Source organism: Podarcis liolepis (assembly GCF_965112155.1).
Source record: "Podarcis liolepis genome assembly, chromosome: 16".
Lineage (NCBI taxonomy): Eukaryota > Metazoa > Chordata > Lepidosauria > Squamata > Lacertidae > Podarcis > Podarcis liolepis.
The window spans coordinates 19,825,762-19,847,908 of record NC_139567.1 but is presented as its reverse complement, the minus strand read 5'-3'; the positions used below and the strand labels follow the sequence as shown (position 1 = coordinate 19,847,908).

At 42.8% G+C, this 22,147-nt stretch overlaps 2 protein-coding genes across 2 annotated transcripts in view; one reads left to right on the top strand and one right to left on the bottom strand.

Moving 5' to 3' along the window:
* The window catches only part of BCO2 (beta-carotene oxygenase 2), a 71,680-nt gene that overhangs the window by 6,129 nt on the left and 43,404 nt on the right, over positions 1–22,147 (top strand). The gene's annotated exons all lie outside the window — the stretch shown is intronic.
* IL18 (interleukin 18) lies at positions 7,274–13,230 on the bottom strand. Its single transcript, XM_083481220.1, has 4 exons — positions 13,122–13,230; positions 11,895–12,047; positions 9,580–9,722; positions 7,274–7,919 (listed from the first exon to the last, which is right to left on the bottom strand). Exons 1-4 carry the CDS (start codon positions 13,189–13,191, stop codon positions 7,680–7,682), a joined length of 606 nt encoding a protein of 201 aa, XP_083337346.1. The 5' UTR covers positions 13,192–13,230; the 3' UTR covers positions 7,274–7,679.

The window sequence follows — 22,147 nt, the reverse complement described above, 5'->3', positions numbered from 1 at the left end:
TTTTTGCGTTGTTGTGTATTTTTATCTTGCGAACCGCCCTGTGATCTTCAGTTGAAGGGTGGTATACAAATTTAATAAATAAACAATAAATAAATAGAGTGTGAAAGGGTTGGGGCAGATTCTTGGCTTGCCACATTGCTCAACTAAAGATGAGTCTGTAAACAACAGCAGGGGTTGCTGTAACCGAGGGAGCTGCCACTTCCCTAGAGATGCACAGGGACCTCTGTGCTTTATTTCTGGCATGGAGAGTCTGCCGCTCTGCAGATCTTGTTGGGCTCCCATCAGTCCCAGTCAGCATGGCCATTGGTCAGGGATAATGGGAGTTGTAGTCCCAAGAGCATCCGGAGGCACCAGGTCCTCCAGTCTTGCAACGTTTGAACCTACTTTTCAGTAAAATTGTTACAAATTGGTTGCACTGGGATTGGTCCGGCCTCTGAATGCCAGGTGCTGGACAAGCAAGCAAGAAGTGTTCAAGCCCCACGTTGGACGAAAGATTCCTGCGTTTGCAGGGGGTTGGACTAGATGACCCTCAGGGTCCCTTCCAGTTCTATGATCTTTCCCCATGCTCTGCTTGTAGGCTTCTCCGGAGCATCTGGCTGACCGCTGCTGGAGGCAGAAGCTTTTAGTCAATTCTTACGGCTTCTCACTTTTGCTCTCTGCCTTTTCCACATGCTGTCCTAGAAATTAACTCTCCCTTCCTGGGCTTTTTACAAGCCTTTAGAAGCATTTTACAATTACAGTTTACAAGCATTCCCAGGAATATGCCATATAGAGGTTTATCCATGTCTGTTGGTTGACTTAACGCTAGAGGGCAGTGTGGAGCTTCAGAAATCCAGTTTGGTCCAGAAAATATGTAACTTGCCAGTGAAACAATGTAAGAATAACAGTTCATAGAAATGGCCATCCCCAGCCAGCAGTACAGCAGAAGGAGCTATTCTCTCCCAAAGGTCCCCCCCCCAACAACCCAAAAAAATTACTTGCCATCAGAGGGAGAGAAGAGCAGAAACTACACACACTTTCCTGGGGAGGGCATTTCACAGGTGGGGAGCCAGCAGTGGAAAAGCCTTGCTTTAGTAGTAAACCTCCTTAATTTCAGAAGACCAAAGAACCTGGAAGCGGTCCTTTGATTTTTGCATCTAGGCAGATTCCTATTGAGACAGGAGGTCCTTCAGGTACCATATTATGTCTTTGTAGGTCAATACCAGCATTTTGAACTGCACCCAGAATCCAACTAGTTAATTGGCAAACTGTGGTTTTTTTAAAAAATGTTTATTAGAAATTTGCAACAACAAAAAAAGCTCTTAAGAGTTTACAAGATTACAAACATTATAAATTGATTATAGAATGTTTATGCAATACAAAGAGGAGAAACAGGAAAGGGAGGGGCCCATAAAAGACTAAACAAAAAGCCGTTCATACAGTAGCTCAACAAATTTAAGGTATGTTCATTACAGAGTAAAAATTTTACACAGAGAAGAAAACATACCATAGACATTTGTTTTGGAAGTAGGATACATCAGAGGAAGACCGTGAGAGTGAGGGTGGCTGTTGCTCTCCTGCAAGATAAGGCACCTGAATTCTGGAACGGGTTCCTGGTAATGGAACCTGTTACTGTGGAGGAGCAGCTTTTTTTGTTTTCTTGTTAAAAACTCTGTTGGTGTTTTTCTCAAGCTCAGCACTCTCTGCACTTCGACTGCGCTCCCCTTTGTTTTCAGATTGTACATGCGTAGATGAGTCGAAAAAGCCCGGTACACAGTTTTTCATGGCTCTCCAGTGGCTGTGGTGGCTCATTGACCAGAAGCAATGTATTTAGCATTAACTCTGCAAGTGTAAACTCGATTCTGACCAAGCTAAGCCTCCTAGAGCAAAATATACATTAGGAGGCTTTGTTTTGTGTCCTAGGCTCTTTTTTTAAAAAACTAGTCTACGCATATACAATCTGAAAACAAAGGGATGCCAGATGTGAAATATATTGGCGTTATTTTCAGCTCTTCTACCCCACTACCTAGTCCAGCATTCTGTTTCCATAGCGGCTAACCAGATGCCGCTGAAAAGCCTATAAGCACAACAGCACACTCATAACCCCCAACAGCTGGCATTCATAGACATATTTATTATACCGGAGGCTGTATTCTGCGTGGGTTTGTCTAATCCCCTTCTAAAGGCATCCAAGATCAGTGATACCAACCTTAACCTTCTGTTGAATTGGTAATTCCTGAAATAATATTCCAGTCTTGGAATGCCTGGCTTATGAATTCTTGGCAGTTGATTAAAGGTGCCAGGGCTGTGTTCTGCTGTGCTTTTCGCTGACAGTGCTGTTTGTTGTGCCCATAGGCAACATGTCGTCAAGAGCTGCTGTAATACTCCTTGGCACTCCTCCATAGGCTTGTTGCGTAGTGATTGGTTTAATGCGATGCTCCTAAAATACCTTTCTGCTTCGGTAATACAATCAGTCATTCAGCACAACCTGTGCTCCTTCTGACTTGCTTAATAATGCTATCTGGATAATTTATGAAAGCAGTTGTGGTCCTCAGTTCCATCAAGGTTAGATTTTGAGCTTTTCTCTTTCCCACTGATACATTTCACACCTGATTTCAGCAATGATAACTGTCCAATTAAGAAGGCAAAGAATGTTTTTTTGGCGGGGATGGAAAGAGGTTGATCTTTGATGAAGGCAGCCAGCACCCCTCTAAGGGGTGTGTCAGTTGACCAAAAGGGGTGCTGCTTTGGAGATCAGCCAATTCCTATGGCGAATGCCCTAGAAAACATTTGAAACTATGTTGGGTTGAATCGTCTTCATTTTTAGCTTTTTCTTCTTCTTCCTTGTAGGGGCCTTGGGCAAATAGTAACTGACTACGTCCATGGAGAGACATCTATTAAACTGGCCAACACTGGCCTCTACATGCTCTCAGCGCTCACCTTTGCTGGCCTCTGCTACTTCAATTACCACGATGTGGGCATCTGCAGGGCCGTGGCCATGCTGTGGAGCCTCTGAGGCACAATGCGTCACCTACCGGCAACATTCAACGATTGTTCACCGCTGCCTCTGCTTCATTGTATTATTGCCGAGTCATTGAATAAGGGAGAAATAGCAACAGGGGGTCCCACACTGCATATAGCAGAATGACTTGGGGAAAGAGGCATCCAAATAGCCATTCGTCAAATTGTGGGGATCTCTCGCTGAGAAAAGAGCTAGGCTTGAGACAGGCTAGAGAGCTCACAAAGTTTTGGTGTTAACGCAAAGGGCAAACTAGTAGTGATTGTAGTGGCAGCCTTTTTTTGTATGGCTGACCCTTTCCCCTGTCAAATGGCAGCTTGGTTTCAACAGGTGCAGCAGAACTGGTCTTGAATTCCAGCCACTTGGTGTTTTTTTTGGTCCTGATATTGCAATTAGTGGATTGTGTACACGGCATCTTGCATGGTGCTCAGACTGGGCCCTAAGCAGTTGCTGTGCAAAAGGGATTTTTTCTTTCTTTCTTTTTTTGTTTAATTGATGTACAATAAAGAATTTACAGAACCCTCAGCTGTTTGATTCTGAAGTCTCTTTCTTTGAAAATCCTTTCAGTTGTCTCTGATGTTGCTTAGCTTTAAAAAAACCCACAATCCCTTTAAAGGCTAACAGCACACTGTGTCCTCTCCTACTACTACTACCAAGGCAGTTAACACTTTAAATAAAACAGTTAAATTTTTATTTGGAAGATAAATCAATGAATGCTTTAGTTGATTGATGGGAGTTGTGTGCTAAGAACTCCTTTTGTTTTTTGTTCTTCTGAGTTGATAGAATGAGAATTTAAAAAGAAGATACCAAAGGTGGTAGCTTATGTTGTAAATTGCCTCTCACTCCCTTTTATCCCCAAAATCCACCTGTATTGAGGTTTGGAATTGGGCATTCATTGCAATGGACAGTTAAGATTAAAACAATAATAAAAATATAGTAGAATTTCAGATAACTTGTTCTCAAAGTGTTAAGGTCAAAAGCAACACTTTTTATTGAGCCCAACAATGAGTAGGGATCCAGTCCAACGGGCACAGTGCTGTTTGCAGTGATATATTAAGAAACATGTTTTAAACTGTCATATATGAGTCAGACAATTGCGCCACCAAGCACAGTATTGGCTGCTTTCGACAGACTGTGACTTCTGCAGCTCTGAAGCATAGAGGGATGTCTTTCTCCCCCTTGTTGCCCAAGAAATGCTAAGGGGAGAGCCCTGTAACTTTTGCTGAGCATGCGCTGCAGCACTGAGCTATGGCCTCTCACTTGGGAAAATTGCCCCAATAAAGGTAAAGGATCCCTGGACAGTTAAGTCCAGCCAAAGGTGACGGGTTGTGGCGCTCATCTCACTTTCAGGCCGAGGGAGCCGGTTTTTGTCCACAGGCAGCTTTCCAGGTCATGGCTAGCATGACTAAACCACTTCTGACGCAACAGGACACTGTGACAAGTGCCAGAGCGCACAGAAATGCTGCCGCAGCGGTACCTATTTATCTACTTGCACTGGCGTGCTTTCAAACTGCTAGGTTGGCAGGAGCTGGGACAGAGCAATGGGAGCTCACTCTGTTGCAGTGATTTGAACCGCCGACCTTTTGATTGGCAAGCCCAAGAGCAGGCATAGGCAAACTCGACCCTCCAGATGTTTTGGGGCTACAACTCCCATCATCCCTAGCTAACTGGACCAGTGGTCAGGGATGAAGGGAGTTGTAGTCCCAAAACATCTGGAGGGCTGAGTTTGCCTATGGCTGCCTAAGAGGCTCAGTGGTTTTGAGCACAGCGCCACTCACATCCCTAATTGCCCAAATATTCCTTAATTAGCTCACTAATCTCTTCTTTAGCAACATTTGAAGTATATGAAAAAAGAAGACTTTGGCTCAAGTTCCCTGCTTCATGTTTTCAGACACCATCAAATGTTACAGAAAAGGCACTGGAGACTGGGAGATGAGATCCCATCATTTGCTGCGTCACTTGTTGCAGTCTTTAGTTTAAACCTAATTCAGTTCTTGGAGAAGCATGGCGTTTTTGTCTCAAGACCAATGATGAGTGCAAAAGGCCTTGGTGGGAGGACAACTCACAGAACTGTCTCCCAGCGATGAGTCACTTGAGTCCAACAGCTCTGATGCTCATATCTGAGGGCTGTCTGAAGCAGGGATTTTCCCAGAACAGTGAATGACCTTAAACTCCCATGTGTGAACCAAGGAGTTTGAGACTGAGGTTCCTGCTTGTTCCTACCTTCCCCATTTCCACCCTCACAATGCATTTCCATGGTCACAAGGTCTAGAAACTTGCTTTAAAAACAAACCTCAGATTTTCAGGTGTCTAACAGGAAACACTACAAAACTGCAGAAACCAACAGCTCTTTATCTATTTGCATTTGCATTTCTTTTGACTTCATTGCTTTTGCTTAATTGATTTCCTCACTGGCAGTGGTTGGACTTAACTCTTGGTTTGTAGCTGAAATAGCCTTATTCCTCATTTCAAATCTCTCTTTTGTGTTAGGGCTTGTCGAAATTGATTTAAGGCCCTACTGATGGGCTGTCCATGTGGGTCTGAGGAGATGGAAATTCTCTTTCACATACTTTTTCATGCAAATTCTGCAGTGACCTACGTGAAGCACTTATTTGTCCATTGCTTATATTAATTTTATATTGTGGTTTTTGTTCACCTGCCCTTCACTCTAAGGTCCCAGGGGGTTACAACATTAAAACACAATACAGTTGTACCTCGGGTTAAGAACTTAATTCGTTCTGGAGGTCCGTTCTTAACCTGAAACTGTTCTTAACCTGAGGTACCACTTTAGCTAATGGGGCCTCCCGCTGCCGCCACCCGATTTCTGTTCTCGTCCTGAAGCAAAGTTCTTAACCCAAGGTACTATTTCTGGGTTAGCGGAGTCTGTAACCTGAAGCGTATGTAACCTGAGGTACCACTGTATAAAAAACTGTTTAACCAACAATCACAGAACTATTAGCAGATACCACACCTCTCGTGACAGAGAAGGCAGCTAAATATTTTGCTACCACTCTTAAAGCGTATAACAAACTGAGAGCAAAGTATCTGCATGTTACAATACTTAAATTGTTAAAATATTTAACTTTGTAGTCTTCATGCAATTTGTCTGTACAAACGCACACACTAAAGGTGAAATGGTTTGATAATAAGTTCCTGTATTGCCTTTGGAGAAGGGCTGTGTCATCATTAATTTTGACTCTTTCCTTTGCTTCTAGCCTCTTCATCTGGTGCATTAAATAGAATTTTTAGAGCCGCCTTCATCAAGCTGGTGGTTATGCTGCAGAGGTTTTGGACTACAATACCCATCAGCCACAGCCAGCTAGCTGTGGCTGATGGGTGTTGTAGTCAAAACATCTGGTGGGCACCAGCTTGGTAAAGGCTGCTTTGGAATCTTTGCAGTACTTCCTTTGTGTGGTGCGGACTTGAAGATGTGCAGAAGTTTGGCTGAGTTTTTAAATGTTGTGTTGATTTATAAAAGCAGGTTAGAAAAACACACTTTAAAAATCATAATAAACTAGCTATAAGTAAACAAGGTGACATTCAAACAGAAACTGGTTTAAATCAAATTGCTGTATTTTTAATAGGGTAACATCTAAATTGATCCACCATGTTTATCAAGGTATTCACAGCACGTGTTGATTTGCAGCTGCAAGAGATTTCCCCAGTCTGTCACCTTCACACTGCCAATTTTTCTCAGGAAGAAAATCTATTGTTCATAGTTGCTTTTGCTGAAGTGGTAGATTTTGTTGCATAAATGTATTTCTTTGGTGACAAATGTTGAAACTTGTAGTTCATGTATTGTAGCGGGGAGGTCAACCTGCTGTTTTTAAACTGATTGGAATGGTTCTTAATAATAAGTTGAACCCTTTTAAAAATGGGATACATTTTGTTACAGAGCTGTGTTAATTACTTGTCTCTGTGAAAATGTGACTAGACGCTTACTCACATTTTTCAAGGATAAGGCAACAGAGATGGTCATAAATGAGTCATTGTGCGTGTATCTGATGATACAATGAGGAAGCACTTTCTTGCACATAAACTTCTTTGTGTGAATGACATAATTATTTCAGCGTCTGTAGAGCACACTGAGGAAGTTTTGGGGTCAATCTCCAGTAAAAAGATTTTAGGTTCCTAGCTGGCAAAGGCCCATATTTGATACCTCAGCTGGTTCTGGAGTAGGTGGATCTCATCTGCTAAAAGATAGCTTATTGTACATCTATACTGGTTAATCATGGGCAGGAACACAAATTCATGAGAAAAAGGCAAGACGCAAAATGGTATGAAGATGCAGGAAACTTTACTAAGAGTTATAAAATGCCCAATGTATTTTATTACGCAACTTTCTCAGGAGCACTGAATAGTAGGCCTTAGTTCAAAATACTCTGTACAAAAATATTCATCAACTCAAATTGCATATAGCATTCACAGTCATGAAACAGACACTTAGAAAAGTGACACAGAGAGCTTTATAACAAAATATTTCTTTATACTGCAAATCCCGCGATCCTATAAACATTGTGTGTTTTTCCTTCGGGGCTCTGCAGTGTGTTATACAGATATTCCAAGATTTATTTATGAGGGATGTGATGTTTTTCATTACAATACAGTATTCTATATTATTTGTTTTACTTGTTTGTATTCCATTTCTAGTATTATTTTGCTTATGTTTTTCTTGCGATGGTTATATTTTTCTTCTGGGAAGTGGGGAAGTATGTAGCTTTATAGACTCGTCTATTCCATCGATTCTCTTTATCACCAGTTGTGTGACTCTGTTCCTCTCATTTCTCTCAAAGGCAAGGAAGTAGCCTTGCTCCAGTGAGGACTCAAATCTGTAGAATTGTTTGTCAGCTTTGGAAAATGGGGTTTTGAAGAATAGCATATCACTTTTTTCTCCTGGAATGAATTCTGGGACATCTCTTGGCTGGAAAGAAGGAAGATTAGAAATGTATTATCTTAAAGAAAGTTCAGAATGTCTGAAGCAAGGCCTTGATCAGATCACCAAACACAGAGGCAAAAGAAGCCCAGAGAGACCTCATGCTAAACCGCCAGTTTAGGAAGGCTTCTCAGTGTTTGAATAAAATATGCCTCTCTGTAATTTAAGACCCTTGTTGGAGAGTAGACTCAAGCAATAGGATCCTGTCACTGTAAGTAGTTCTGGGAACTGGTTAATACTTTGATATGTAACTCACATGGAAAATGCAACACTGTAGATGCTCATCAGACAGTTTCACATGACCATGACTTGGCCCTGGTCGCTCCATGCTCTAGCCGTGATTGTGCACAGTGAGATGTAATGCAACAAACCACGGTTTGTTGTGATATCTGAATTTGTGCTATCAGACAAACCATGGTTTGTGAATGTCCATGAAACCAGGATCTGAAACCTGGATTGAGAAGCTGGTGTGCATACGACTGTTGGGAAAAACTGGTTTGGTGTTACCTGTAAACCTGCTTTTTCTGTGTTACTTGAGCATATGCACAGAGACAAATGGAACTACTTGATACTATTTAATCTACTTAAAATGTTTTACTGGGCTTTTCCAAAGTTGGTCCCATTTCACTTGCACTGGTGCTCAATCATTGGTCCATTCTGCCCCATTTTGTACTTATTATTATTTAAAATAATAACTAATTTTGAACCTTCTTTTTTTTTAAAAAAAAACTTTGTTGATAAAATCATGGCTAATACAGAAAAAAAAGTTAAATTTGGACATGATTTGCCTCCAGGAAACACACATTGCAAAGAAACGCAGAAGGATTTTGATTAATAAAAGATTGGGAAAGGATTTTGTACCGCATACCAAAAAAAGAAGAGAGTTTTGGAAAAGCAAGAAACCTTAGAAGAAATAAAAAGAAAAGAAAAAGAATAATAAATTCCCCTCGAAAAGAGATTGTGAAACAGAATATTAAGATATTGCAAACACAGTTCTCATTGATAATATTTCAAGAAATAGAGTGGGAAATTAAATATTTAAAACAGAAACAATTCAAATAGGCTAACAAACCAGGGAAACTATTAGCATGGCAAATAAAGAAAAGACAAGGGAAATCCTGTATAAATGAAATTAATATAGGAGGCAGAGTTGTGGAAAAACCCTAAAGAAATAAGAGATTAATTTATGAGTTTTTATACAGAACTATATCGAGTTAATAAATTTAAGGAACCGCAGAAAGAAGAGGAAGGCAGTCGGGTTTTGAAATGTTGAAATGATTGTAAAACTGTTGAAATGTATATAACTGAAAATCATAAATTAAATAATAATAATAAATGACACATATTATTTTATGTGTTTTCTCAAAATAAATAAATTTCAATTCTTTTCATGCACTTTCCTGTGAAATATACGTCTTATACACATTTTAATCATAGCATACGTATTTTTGGAACGTATATGATCCAGTGCACAAGGAAGTTTGGGACTGTCAAACTGGGTCAGTCTGCTGCGAAAAGATCACTCAGCCAATTCCTCATCCCTCCCTTCTTGACCTGTGCAATTCCCTCCTAGAGAGTCAACAAGGCTGCAACGTTAAAGGTACAGAACTTTAAAAGTGAGTCTTTATGGCAATTGGCAGTGGCTTACCCTAAACACCACCTTCATGTTGCTACCGTCTTTCACGATTTGCATGATGTAAGTTTCACCGTTCCACTTTGTGCTGAAGGCCACTGGCAGTCCTCTCAGGTTGCTGTCTTGGTAAATGTGAATATTCAACGAGATTCCAGGTTCTGCGCACAAAGGACAATTGGGCACCTTTTGAAAAAGTCTCTAGCAGTGGTTAACAAAGCCTCAGAGCTGAGTGCCTACAATTGCACCACTTTCCTTGAGGTTTATTGCCTACTGTCAACATCATTCATCACCCCTTCCATTTGATTAAGTGGGCACAACTTCAGTAAGATGTGATGTATTCAGCATGCTGGATTTCTGCACCAAGAAACCTCAAAAGTGTGTAACCTTGTGTTGGTGACTCAAAAGCATTTGACCAGCAGTAGAGGAGTCTCTTGACAGTCCCATGGACTGCAAGATGATCAAACCTATCCATTCTGAAGGAAATCAGCCCTGAGTGCTCACTGGAAGGACAGATCGTGAAGCTGAGACTCCAATACTTTGGCCACCTCATGAGAAGAGAAGACTCCCTGGAAAAGACCCTGATGTTGGGAAAGATGGAGGGCATAAGGAGAAGGGGACGACAGAGGACGAGATGGTTGGACAGTGTTCTCGAAGCTACCAGCATGAGTTTGACCAAACTGCGGGAGGCAGTGGAAGACAGGAGTGCCTGGCGTGCTCTGGTCCATGGGGTCCGACTAAACGACTACGACTAAACGACTAAACAACAACAACAAGAACATGTGGCCTTTGTGTGATTAACTGATGGTCTCTGCCTTGTTTTTAGTGAAGGCTGGAGCAAATATTCAACACTTCTACAAGAGCAAGCAGCGGTCGCTTGCTTAAGACAAGCTGAATCAGGTGGCAATGGGGGCTGTCCAGATATCTGCATAAAACTGATGGCTTTTAAAGAACATGATATATGATCTTTTCCCCCCAGTTTGAACTTAAGTGTACTGCTGGGTCAGACTCCATCTACTCCAGCATGTTGTTCTCATGTTGGCTAACCAGATGTTCTAATGGGAAGCTCAGAAGCAGGTCATGAGCACAATACAGTGGTACCTTGGTTCTCAAACTTAACCCGTTCTGGAAGTCCGTTCCAAAACCAAAGTGGTCCAAAAACCAAGGCGCGCTTTCCCATAGAAAGTAATGCAAAATGGATTAATTTGTTCCAGACTTTCAAAAACAACCCCTAAAACAGCAATTTAACATGAATTTTACTGTTTAACGAGGGCATTGATCCATAAAATGAAAGCAATAAACAATGTACTGCAGTCACACAATCAATCAATCAGTAGCTGAACTGGGTTCCACACAGACACAGACACAAAACAAAAAAGAGCTGCAAAAACAAAAATGCAAAATACCGTATTTTTCACCCTATAGGACGCATTTTCCCCCCTCCAAAAATGAAGGGGAAATGTGTGTGCGTCCTATGGGGCGAATGCAGGCTTTTGCTGAAGCCTGGAGAGCGAGAGGGGTAGGTGCACACCAACCCCTCTCACTCTCCAGGCTTCAGGAAGCTTTCCGCAAGCCTTGGGAGCCCGCAGGACTTCGCGCCGGTCTCCCACGGCTTGCGGAGAGCTGCCTGCGTCCCCATTTTTTTTTCTTTATTCCCCCCCCCCAAAAAAAACCACACCTAGGTGTGCCCTATGGGCCGAAAAATACGGTAAGTAGTAAAACCAGACAGACTTCAGCATAACACTCAAAATAGAAGTGTGGCACTCAAATCGTCAGCGTAACACTCAAAACAGAAGCATAACACTCAAACCAGAGCACGTTTGGCTTCTGAAAAAAGTTCGCAAACTGGAGCACTCCCAGGTTTGCAGTGTTTGGGTTCCAAGTTGTTTGAGTACCAAGGCGTTTGGGAACCAAGGTATCGCTGTAGTACCCTTTTACTTGTGATTCCTCCCAAAAGTTGTTTTTCTGTGTTTCATCAAAGAGGGATGTGGTGGCAGAGCCATGAACATTTACAGTTATAGCTCAGTGCACCTTGTAAGACAACTAGTGGTTTTTAACTATCCGTGTGCTCCAAATGCATTTCCTGTTTAATATAGGTTGTCTTTAAAAACTGCAATGGATTCACAACTCCCCTTGCACAACTTGTTCCATTATTAAACTTCTCTTATCCTTACAAAGCTATTTCCTAATGAGCAATCTAACTGTACACACCTGCAGTTGTTGTTTTTAAATGTTTTATTTTGTTCCTGAATACATGAAGCAAGAGGAAAAAATAAGGTGGGATAGGTGAAACTGGTTCAGACTTCAAGGAAGGGTCGGAAATATTACTGTACCGTTTATCATTTCTTCGTCTGTCAGGAACTCAAATGCTGCCGTGGCATCAGCATCATCCTCTGGTCTCACGATGAGCACGTGATTTTCTTGGTTTCGGAAGATCTGTGCTGCCTTGAATTTTTCAGATTTTTTAAAGCTGTCTGCTTCTAAACCTTTCAAGAGACATGATAAATGTGGATTCAGAAGGAGGGCTGTAGATTTTTCTCTTCCAGAAAGTAATTGTTTGGGAAAGTTTGTAATGTTTGAGGATTTATCGTGTTTTTAATATTCTGTTGGGAGCCGCCCAGAGTGGCTGGGGTATAAATACATTAATAATAATAATAATAGTAGTAGTAGTAGTACCCCACATGAGTGCTTTGAAGTGGGGCAATTTTCTAACACTTGAATGTTGAATTAACTTTTCTTCAGGCAGGTTCACCCTTGAATCAGTATTTTCAGCAGGCCTAGATCTTGTCCCCACCCCAACCATATTTTATTACACCATGTGTAAGCACTCTCTTCTTCTCTTCTGAGTATTAAGCCGCAGTTTCCCATTACACCTGAACTGGGAAACTCGGAGCACTGCTCCTAGCCAGAAAGGATATGAAACCACTCACTAACCCTGGTTTCATATCCTGTTTTATAAATGGAAATTAAACCACAGTTTCCCTATTCGGAAGTAAGGGGAAACACTGCCAATAAGACTTGATTGATGTGCTGAAGCTGAGTGAGGATTGACAATGAAAGATGTGGTCACAACACTTGTTCTCAGTTTAATAAACCATAATTCTGGACTAGGATTATAATCTTTGAGCTACATCGGTTCCACCTCTTGATTATTATTTTTTGTTCTTTTGTCTTGGGTAACACAGCACTGTATACAATTGCTGTTATATTGGTGCATAAATCTGATTGGCTGTGCTGTTACATGTGATTTAATTTACTGAAAGTTTGGTGGCTTTGCATCATGTCTTGCACGAAACCACGGCCATTCTTCCTATGTGATGTTCAGCTGGGCATGTGGAACCACTTGATCTTATTAATTCATTCCTGAAGTTAGAAAGAAAGCTGACAGTGAGGAAATGGCCCAATACTGATTTCCCACAGCATTTGATTAAATGGGGGGGGGGGGGGGAGAAACCACCTATCCCATAAAGCCGCAATTCTCCATACAAAAGTGTAACACCACAAAACATTGGCACAACTCTTGTTTGTTGAGTAATTTATAACAGAGAATTTACAACTACCTTCATCTTCTGTTCCAGCCAAACCACGAACAGAGTAGGGAGAGAATGGGAAAATGTTGTTAGAGTGCATCCAGACAATTGATTATTTGCTAGCTGGGTGTATTCTATCCCCTCATCCCGCTGAATTCAAATGAATTCATATTTATTTTCCCCCCAACACGCCCCCCTGCCTATTACCAGTTTGATTAGAACAGGGGTTGTCAGCCCTTTGGGGCCCATAGGCAGGGCTGGCCCAGGACATTTTGACTCCTGAGGTAAACCACAACCTCCAGCCAAAAAGGGAAGAAGGAGCGAATGGAGATCTACATCAGGAACGGAGGCGATAAAGATCTACATTGTGGCACCAAAACTGCCTTCTATTTGCCAAGAGGTTACTGTGGAGGAGCTGCCAAGAAGGCAACGGATCTGGTCTCCAAGGAGCATGCCACAGCTGTAGCTGCTACCATGGCAGCGGCAGCAGGCGATGCATTTCTTGGAAGCCAGATCTGCTGCCCCAAGGATCCTGCCATCTGTGTCAGGCGCCTCACCTTGCCTCATGGGTGGGCTGCCCCTGCCTGTGGGCATATAGTGTTACAATATTGAAGCAATGCAGCCGCGAGCTACTGCTAGCTTGAAAGCAAAACATAATGGGAATGTTGGGACTGTTCCATGGGAAACAGAGGGACAGTCAATCCACAGTGCAGAGGGCACCGGAATTAGCTCAGAGTGTAATATGAGCTGTACAGGAAGTACAGGAGGAGTTTGTCTCTCGGCTGTTGGAGTTTGAAGAGAGCAGTCGTGTTTTCTGTAACGCTGCAAAGACAGAAATAAAGGCATGTAAATACGTTTCTGTCTATCTCTTTCTCCTGCCTGGGGGGGCAGGAAAGAGTGGTGTGTTCTTCTCACGCTGAGAAGGATCGCCTATCGCGACCTCTGCCTGGATCTTGCCGGGAAAGCAGACAGGGAGGTCAACAGGAGACCAAGCCGGGTACCTGGGAGAGTTGCCAGTTTCTCCTGATAAAGGCTTGATTTCCGACATATAGTGGTACCTTGGGTTAAGAACTTAATTCGTTCTGAAGGTCCATTCTTAACCTGAAACTGTTCTTTTTAAATATTTTATTATTAAAATAATTCAACATTAATACATATATATTACAAATATACAAACATACATTTCATACAATCCTTTAAAATATTCATACATACCCACACTCAATCCCACAGATACTTCCTTTTCCCACCACCATCCCTCACCCCACCCTTGTGTTAGACTTCCAATCTACTCAATTGCAATTTCTTTCCACTTCTCTTACTTTCTTTCACATACTTTTAAACCAACTTTTCTACTTCTTTTTCTATTACACATTGTTATCCATCTTATTTAGTATTTCGGTATTTATAACGGAACTTGTTTATTCTAATAGGAGTTCTGATTTTTCAATATGATTTTGCAAGTATCCTTTAAACACCTTCCAGTCTTTGTCTATCTTCAACCTGAAACTGTTCTTAACCTGAGGTACCACTCCTGCTGCTGCCGCGCCGCTGGAGCACAATTTCTGTTCTCATGCTGAAGCAAAGTTCTTAACCCGAGGTACTATTTCTGGGTTAGCAGAGTCTGTAACCTGAAGCATCTGTAACCCGAGGTACCACTGTATTTGCAAATTGGAGAAACAGCAGGCACTGCACACAACATCCAAACACATACCACAGCCTATTGCATTGGCTACAAGAGAACACTTCTTTCAAGCCCAATTTCAACAGAGGGAGGGGGAGCTTGGAAACAAGGAAACAGAATTTCCTAATTCCATAGTAGAAGGTTTCCCACCCCCCACTCTTTGCTGCATCAAACCACTTGGTCCATCTAGCCCACTGATGTGTAGGTTGACAGGCTGTTTGATCTCCTAGTTTGTGGCCAGGCTACAAGGAATCCTTTAATTAGAGGTGCCTAGTGTTGAATTTAGGACTTAACCATAGCAAATGGGAGCTCTGCCACTGAACCGCAGACTGTTTCCTAAGTGCTGATAAGTGTTGCTACCAACAGAAATATACTGAGTACCCACAGGCAGTGGAGAACAGCCCCTGAATCGCTCACCTACAAGGGCAGCCAATTGTCTATTTTGCCCTCTGCTTATATTATTATGTAAACATTGCCCTAATTTTTTTAAAGAGTCACAACCCACATCATACATTTTCCTTCAGATATTACCTTATTGCCTTACATGCTTTCTCTGGAGATACTGGGCCTTATCCAAATCAGAATTAATCGTGTTTAGTCCTAGCGGTGCAATTTTCTAATCTTGCACTCTGGCCATAATGGTTTGTTACCAACGCTCCTCTTCAGATGGCAACATGTATGACTTCATTTCACTTTAAAACGTGGGGTGCCATCCTTGCTCCATATGGGGAAGGCCCATAGCTCAGTGGCAGAGCTAACATCCCTGGTTCAATCCTGACATCTCCAGGTGGGGTTGGGAAACCCTTATCGGAAACCCTGGAAAACCGCTACCAGTCAATGTTGAAAATAAAATTGGGGTTGCTGCCCTGATGCTAAACACAGTTAAGCACCATTTTGTTGTAGAAAATGATGGATTTTTTAAAAATAAAATGAGCATTGAAATTATGCACGTGCTCAGCCACACTAACTATGAAGTAAGTGTGTGTGTGTGTGTGTGTGTGTGTGAGTGAGTGTGTGATTGATCCTGTGGTGACCACCATACCATGCTGACTCAGGAGCTGACACCAGGTCTGTTTGCCACTGCCTCCATCTGCCACTCTGAATACAGTTGTACCTCGGGTTAAGTACTTAATTCATTCCGGAGGTCTGTTCTTAACCTGAAACTGTTCTTAACCTGAAGCACCATTTTAGCTACTGGGGCCTCCTGCTGCTGCCGTGCCGCCGGAACACAATTTCTGTTCTCATCCTGAAGCAAAGTTCTTAACCTGAAGCACTAATTCTGGGTTAGCAGAGTCTGTAACCTGAAGCGTATTTAACTTGAAGCGTATGTAACCCGAGGTACCACTGTAGTCATTTGGGGGTAGGACCCTGATTATGGCCATAGCAACACCTCTGCAGAAAAAGAAACCAAAATAATCCAGGTGAGAGTTACCTTCAAAAAAGAGGGTCCCATCATCTTCAATATGCAGTGGACACATCTGAATTATATCAGCCATCTTTGCTCTTTAGGAGTGGGGTAGGAGGAAGAAAAGTGTTAATAATATGTATCAGTTTTCTATAGAGTGTTCCAAGGTACATGATGCCTTTCTGCTCCCATGCTCAGGTGCTCCACAACGTAGTGTGGCAGAACTGTTAGAGACACACACAGAGAATTCAGGCAGCTGGAATTAGTACCATGGCTGCTGACCAATGAAAGGGTTTTTGGGAGCTGTAGTCCATAAAACATGGAGGTCACAGAGTTGGTGAAGGCCTGCACAAAGCGAGTTGTGAGGGATGTAGTGGCTGCATATTTCTCGTGAAAACTATGAATGAAGGTTTCCTACTTCTCTGCTGCAGAACACTGACCTTTCTTGTTTGCAATGACACCACTAGATTATTAATAACACTGGGCAACAATTTTTTACTTTTTGAATGTTGTCTAGATTTCTACAACTGATTTAGGGTATTTTTGCACTGCTGAATCAGGAAATGGCATCCGTTTCTCTCCATCAGGTCAGGTTTACTGTAAACTGAATGGTGGGCATTGATAAAGGTAAGTACACGTAAATTGCATGTTGCTTGACCATTTTTTAAACTTCAGGGCTTGAACTTCCGTTTCTTGGAACTCCTGGAATGCTCAGCAGCAGGGAGGTCTCTCTTCAGAGTCCAACAGTAGTCAGCCATCATCACTGTGCCCTAGCAACCCTGATACCTGGTCTCCATCTCTTTCATGTCCTGATGGAATCTCTCCCCCTGCTCGTCACTCATTGAACCCAGGTTCTCAGGAAACAGGTCCATATGTGAAAATAGGTAGTGCATCTTGACGCTCATGTTGCAGCCCAGGTTTCTGAAAGCAGTCAGCATGTTGTTGACAAGTTCTGCGTAGTTTCTGGCCTTATTGTTGCCAAGAAAGTTCTTCACTACCAGAACAAATGCCTTCCACGCTTCCAGTTCCACTTCGTTCATTGACTTTCCGAACTCTGGATCTCTGATGAGTTGACCGATCTGAGGACCGTCAAAGATGCCAGCTTTCAACTTCTCCATGGTCAATCCTGGAAAAGCCTGGCACAAGTAAGTGAAGCAGTCACCATCCTTGTCCAGAGCCTTGGTGAACTGCTTGATTAAGCCAAGCTTGATGTGCAGCGGTGGGAAGAGTATTCTGTCTCTGTCCACCAGAGGGTCGTTGATGACGTTCCTTTCTTTGCAAGGCACCAATTCCTCCCGCACAGGCCAGTCCTTCTTTGTGTAATGCTGAGCACGGTCCCTACTATCCCACATGCACAGAAAACATGGGTACTTGGTGAAGCCAGACTGTTGTCCCAACAAAAAGTTCACCATCTTCAGGTCAACACAAATAAACCACTTATGCTGATCATAACCAATTTTCTCCAGCATATACTTCACCGCTTCATAGTTCTCCTTCAGTGTACTCGAGTGAGCCAGGGGTATAGAGGCAAACTGGTTGCCATTGTGTAGCAGAACACATTTCAGTGATTGCTTGCTGCTGTCAATGAACAGTCTCCAATCTTTGGGTTCGTACTGTGGCACTCCAAGCTTGAGCAGAAGCTGTGCAATATCTGCACAGTACACCAAGTCCTTCTCTTCCGAGAAAAAACGGAGGTACTCTTGATGCCTGTTGCGGAAGAAGCTGATGCGAGCACTGTCAGAGAGGAGGTTTTTTTCCTTCCATCTGGATGCCAACAGTTCGGCAGAGTCCTTTGACGAGCTGAGGTCGCGAACTAGATCATTCAACTCCTTTTGGGAAAATGGATGTGGAGCATCATCTTCAAGAACCACTTCTTCTTCATGTCCTTCAACACTGGAGGCATCTTCGTCACTAATGTCAGGAAGTTCTCCGAAGATAGGCACTGGAATTTCATCACAATGAGCTGCAGGACGATGTGCTTATTGAAGATCAGGATACTTGAGGCTGCTCCTGTTCTTTCTGTTGATCCCACCAATTTATGGAGCCGCACCAATTTATGGAAGATTTCAAGGTTTTATGGCTTCAAACTGATCCCTTTTCGACATAATCACCCAAAACTATCAGACCTGAATACTTCTTGTCATTAAAATAATAATTTCCAATCAAAACAATTATTCAACATGGCATTTTACCCCCACCAACTTCTTCTAAAATGCTCCACACAAGCGTACATGTGAACAAAAACGTAAAAAAAAAAGACATGTGGCCATAGCTCAAAAACTTGACCTGATTGAGCAAAACCAATGTGATTTTTGGATTCAGCGCATCAGATTCATCCTAAATCATCAGAAAAAATGCAGACAACAAATTTGTTGTTGACCAGTGTAATAATTTACATAGTCCAGAAATGTAATGCATACACAAATAATGTAAAAAAAAGGTAAAGGACCTCTGGATGGTTAAGTCCAGTCAAAGGCAACTATGGGGTTGCGGTGCTCGTCTCGCTTCAGGCCGAAGGAGCTGGCATTTGTCCACAGACAGCTTTCCGGGTCATGGCCAGCATGACTAAACCGCTTCTGACGCAACAGGACACTGTGACAAGTGCCAGAGTCCACAGAAACGCCGCCACTGCAGTACCTATTTATCTACTTGTACTTTGACATGCTTTCAAACTGCTAGTTTGGGAGGAGCTGGGACAGAGCAACGGGAGCTCACCTCGTCACAGGGATTCAAACAGTTGACCTTCCTATCAGCAAGCCCAAGAGGCTTAGTGGTTTAGACCACAGTGCCACCTGCGTCCCTACAAATAATGTATCTTGATGCCGTAGGTGTCCTCTTTGGTATCCTATTCAAGCTGAATTGTCTGATGTTCAAAAAATATGGTAAACTTTCCCCATCCCTTTATCTCCTTGCTAGGAAAATCTTCCCAAAGTAAGCTAGTGCAGAAGTTTACGATACGATACAATACAATACAATATCTTTATTGTCATTGTCCCATACAGAACAATGAAACTGAAAAATCTGCATAAGACATTCAAAACCCAACAAGCCTTCTATCCCAGCTATCCCAGCCTGGTTAGCCCCCTAAAAACTCTGATACCCCATTTTTAACTACAATACACTCCCATACAGACTCCTTACAATGTTTTTAAAACCAAAATTGCATTTGGGTAGAAACTGTTTCTCAGGTGGCTAGTCCTAGTCTTTATAACCCTGTACCTTCTTCCAGAAGGCACATTTCCGGGGTGCGCACTATCCTGCGCTATTTCTGCAGCTTTCTTATGGCACCTGGAAGCATAGATTTGATCCAAGGTGGGAAGAGTGCACCCACCTTGGTTCCTTGTGGCAATACTCTATGGTTCCTTGTGGCAATGATCCAGTTGTTACCCTATCAAATCAAATCAAATTTTATTAAACGGTCATAGACCAGATTAACTCGTACAGCTAGTCAGTGAAGCATAACACTGGAAAAAACAAAGGACAATTTCAATACAGATTAGGCCATAACAGCAATTTAAAATTAGACAACATACATAAAATTAAGTATTTGCCTTCACCTGCATATTGACATTGGAAAGCTCTTGTTTCCTGCACCTAATAGCGGCTACACAAAATTTGGCCACATTGGTCGTAATTTCAGGAACCTTATCTTCTATCAAGGCTCTCAGACGTTGGAGTTCTGGTTCATTTTTACGCTTTTGTAGAACTGGGGCAATAAAGGTCAGGCGTAGATCCTCGTAGTAACTACAGTGCAGCAATACATGCAGACTTGTTTCCACTTCCGATGAGCCACATGGGCAAACGCGTGACGCATATGGTTTGCCCTCAAATCTGCCTAACAACAGGGCAGAGGGCAGAACGTTAAATCTGGCCAGGGTAAAGGAGTGTCTGTACTTAGGTATTTGTAAATCAGCCAGATAATTTGCGGGTGAAAACCCTCTTCCAAAGTCTCTAATTGTGGCATGTTTATCCATTTTGCCCATATGACATTGCAGCTCTATGTCCCTAATGCGTTGAAGCACTTGACTTCTGGCTCTCTCATATCCTGCCGCTATCAAGATCTGCGGGGAGAATCCCAAGCTTCTTATCTTTTCAAACAGGGAAGCTTTCCAGGTGGAGTGAAAGGTGTCTAAGAGTGTTAAAGGAGCCAAACCGACTGGGAAAAAAATAAGTTTTAACCAGTAGTGTATCTTTAGAATCCACAGCCGCGCATTAACGGGTGGTTGTCCAACTTCTAAGCGGACAGCTATATTAGATACACAGGGGGGGATCCCCAATAAACACCGATAGAATTTTGTTTGAAATGCCTCCATAGGTGCAAAATTTTAAAAACTGCAAATCTGGGATCCATAAGTAAGTTGTGGGAGTATTTTTGCAGCAAAAACCTGGGAGGCCGTCGGAACGTATTTACCCCCTTTCCCGTGAAAAAATCTTGTAAGGGCTTTATTGGCCCTTTATTTACCCTATCCTCAATACTTGACAACTGTGCCCACTACAGCTGCAAGGCTGGGTTACTTCAGATAGGGCTATCTTTAGGGATGTCAAGGAAGCAGATCCCAATCCAAGAGGCTGTCTCTTAGCAGCATCCTCTGTGAGGGATTCTGGGGTGCCCCTCTTGCGTTTGGGGGAGACAGAGGTTGGTGGCCCCGCCTAGCTGTGCCCAGCTCCGCTCCCACTTCTTGCAGAGTAGATGGATCGACTTAGCAGTCCCAGATCCCCCTTTCTTAGCATCTCCTGAGAGATTTCCAAGCTGCAGCCTTGGGACTGGCTTCCTTTGCAACGCAGACCTTCATTGGCCCTAAAGTACCAGCCCCAAGCAGGAAGCCAAGCTAGGAAGGGTGCCCTGTTGCCCCTCTTGAACGCAGCCAGGCAGCCACCCGCATCATCGCAGCACAGGCTGCCCACCCTCACCTACCTGCCTCCTGCGCAGCCCAAGAACCGACGGCAACCAAGTCAGCTGAACCTTCACAAGCGACTGGGGAAGTAGTGGCTGAGGTCTGAGTATATGTGGATGATGCAGGAGAACAGCCAAGCTGGGCGGTGCGCGGAGAGGAAGGGAGGAACAGACAGGAAAGCAGTGCACCAGACCAGACAGTTTTACCACCAACCATATGACGTTTTTTATTGGGTTGTATAGTGCTGTAATTGAGGAAGGGCTACTGTGGCTCAATAGCTGCCGTGCATGTAAGAAGGTCCCAGGTTCTTGGCATTTCCAGGCGGAGCTGGGAAAGAAAAATGAACAGCAGGTTTGCATCCACGCAAACAGAACTATTACTGTTGAAAATACGAAAACTGGAGGGCGGTCGGAGGGGATGTGCGGAAGGACTGCCAAGTCAGTTCATCTATGCTACTCTCAAACTACATTCCTGGCCTCGACTTAGAATTATTTGATTCAAAGTTTATGGCTTTTGTGTATGGTTGGTGTGTTTCCAAAAACAAAGGTGAACCTGATAGCCTTATAGCCTGCAGTAGAGAGTCCTGATCTAGATGCACCAATGGTCTGGCTACCTGTTTAAGGTAGCTTTTTTAGGTTCCTTCCTATCTTTCTGGACTTCCTTGAAAAATGAGAAAGAAATGTTTTAAATAACTTAATACCCTATAACTACAAGGACATGATTTGGGGTTGCACAAGTATGCCCCCTTCAATCATTTCTCTTTATCCCAAAATTCAAGAATCAAGGATGCTCATATCTCATTTCTCTTTGTAATATGTAGAATCATGAGTAGCTGATTTCTCAGCAGTGGCGATGGAGCAGATGCCTCTTAGACCAGGAAAGCCTGTGCACTCTGTCCATGCTCAGTGCCGCTTTTTATTTGCTCCTGAGTTGTGCTCTGGCATTGAATGTAGGTTCTGGCTGTGTCCTCCTGGGATTGAGCCTTCGCTCCAAATCCTTCACTTCAGGAGTCGGCATTTCGGGCTGTATGAATCTTTGAAACCTTTTCTAATTGTTTAATAATTATTTATTC

Excerpts from the sequence above, each read along its gene's own strand:
- IL18 (XM_083481220.1), bottom strand. The coding sequence starts at position 13,191 with ATGCACTCTAACAACATTTTCCCATTCTCTCCCTACTCTGTTCGTGGT. Across the intron at positions 9,723-11,894 it reads AGACGAAGAAATGATAAACG|AACCTGGAATCTCGTTGAAT; the intron begins GTACAGTAATAT and ends CTTTGTGCGCAG. Across the intron at positions 7,920-9,579 it reads ACATGAAGGTGGTGTTTAGG|CCAAGAGATGTCCCAGAATT; the intron begins GTAAGCCACTGC and ends CCTTCTTTCCAG.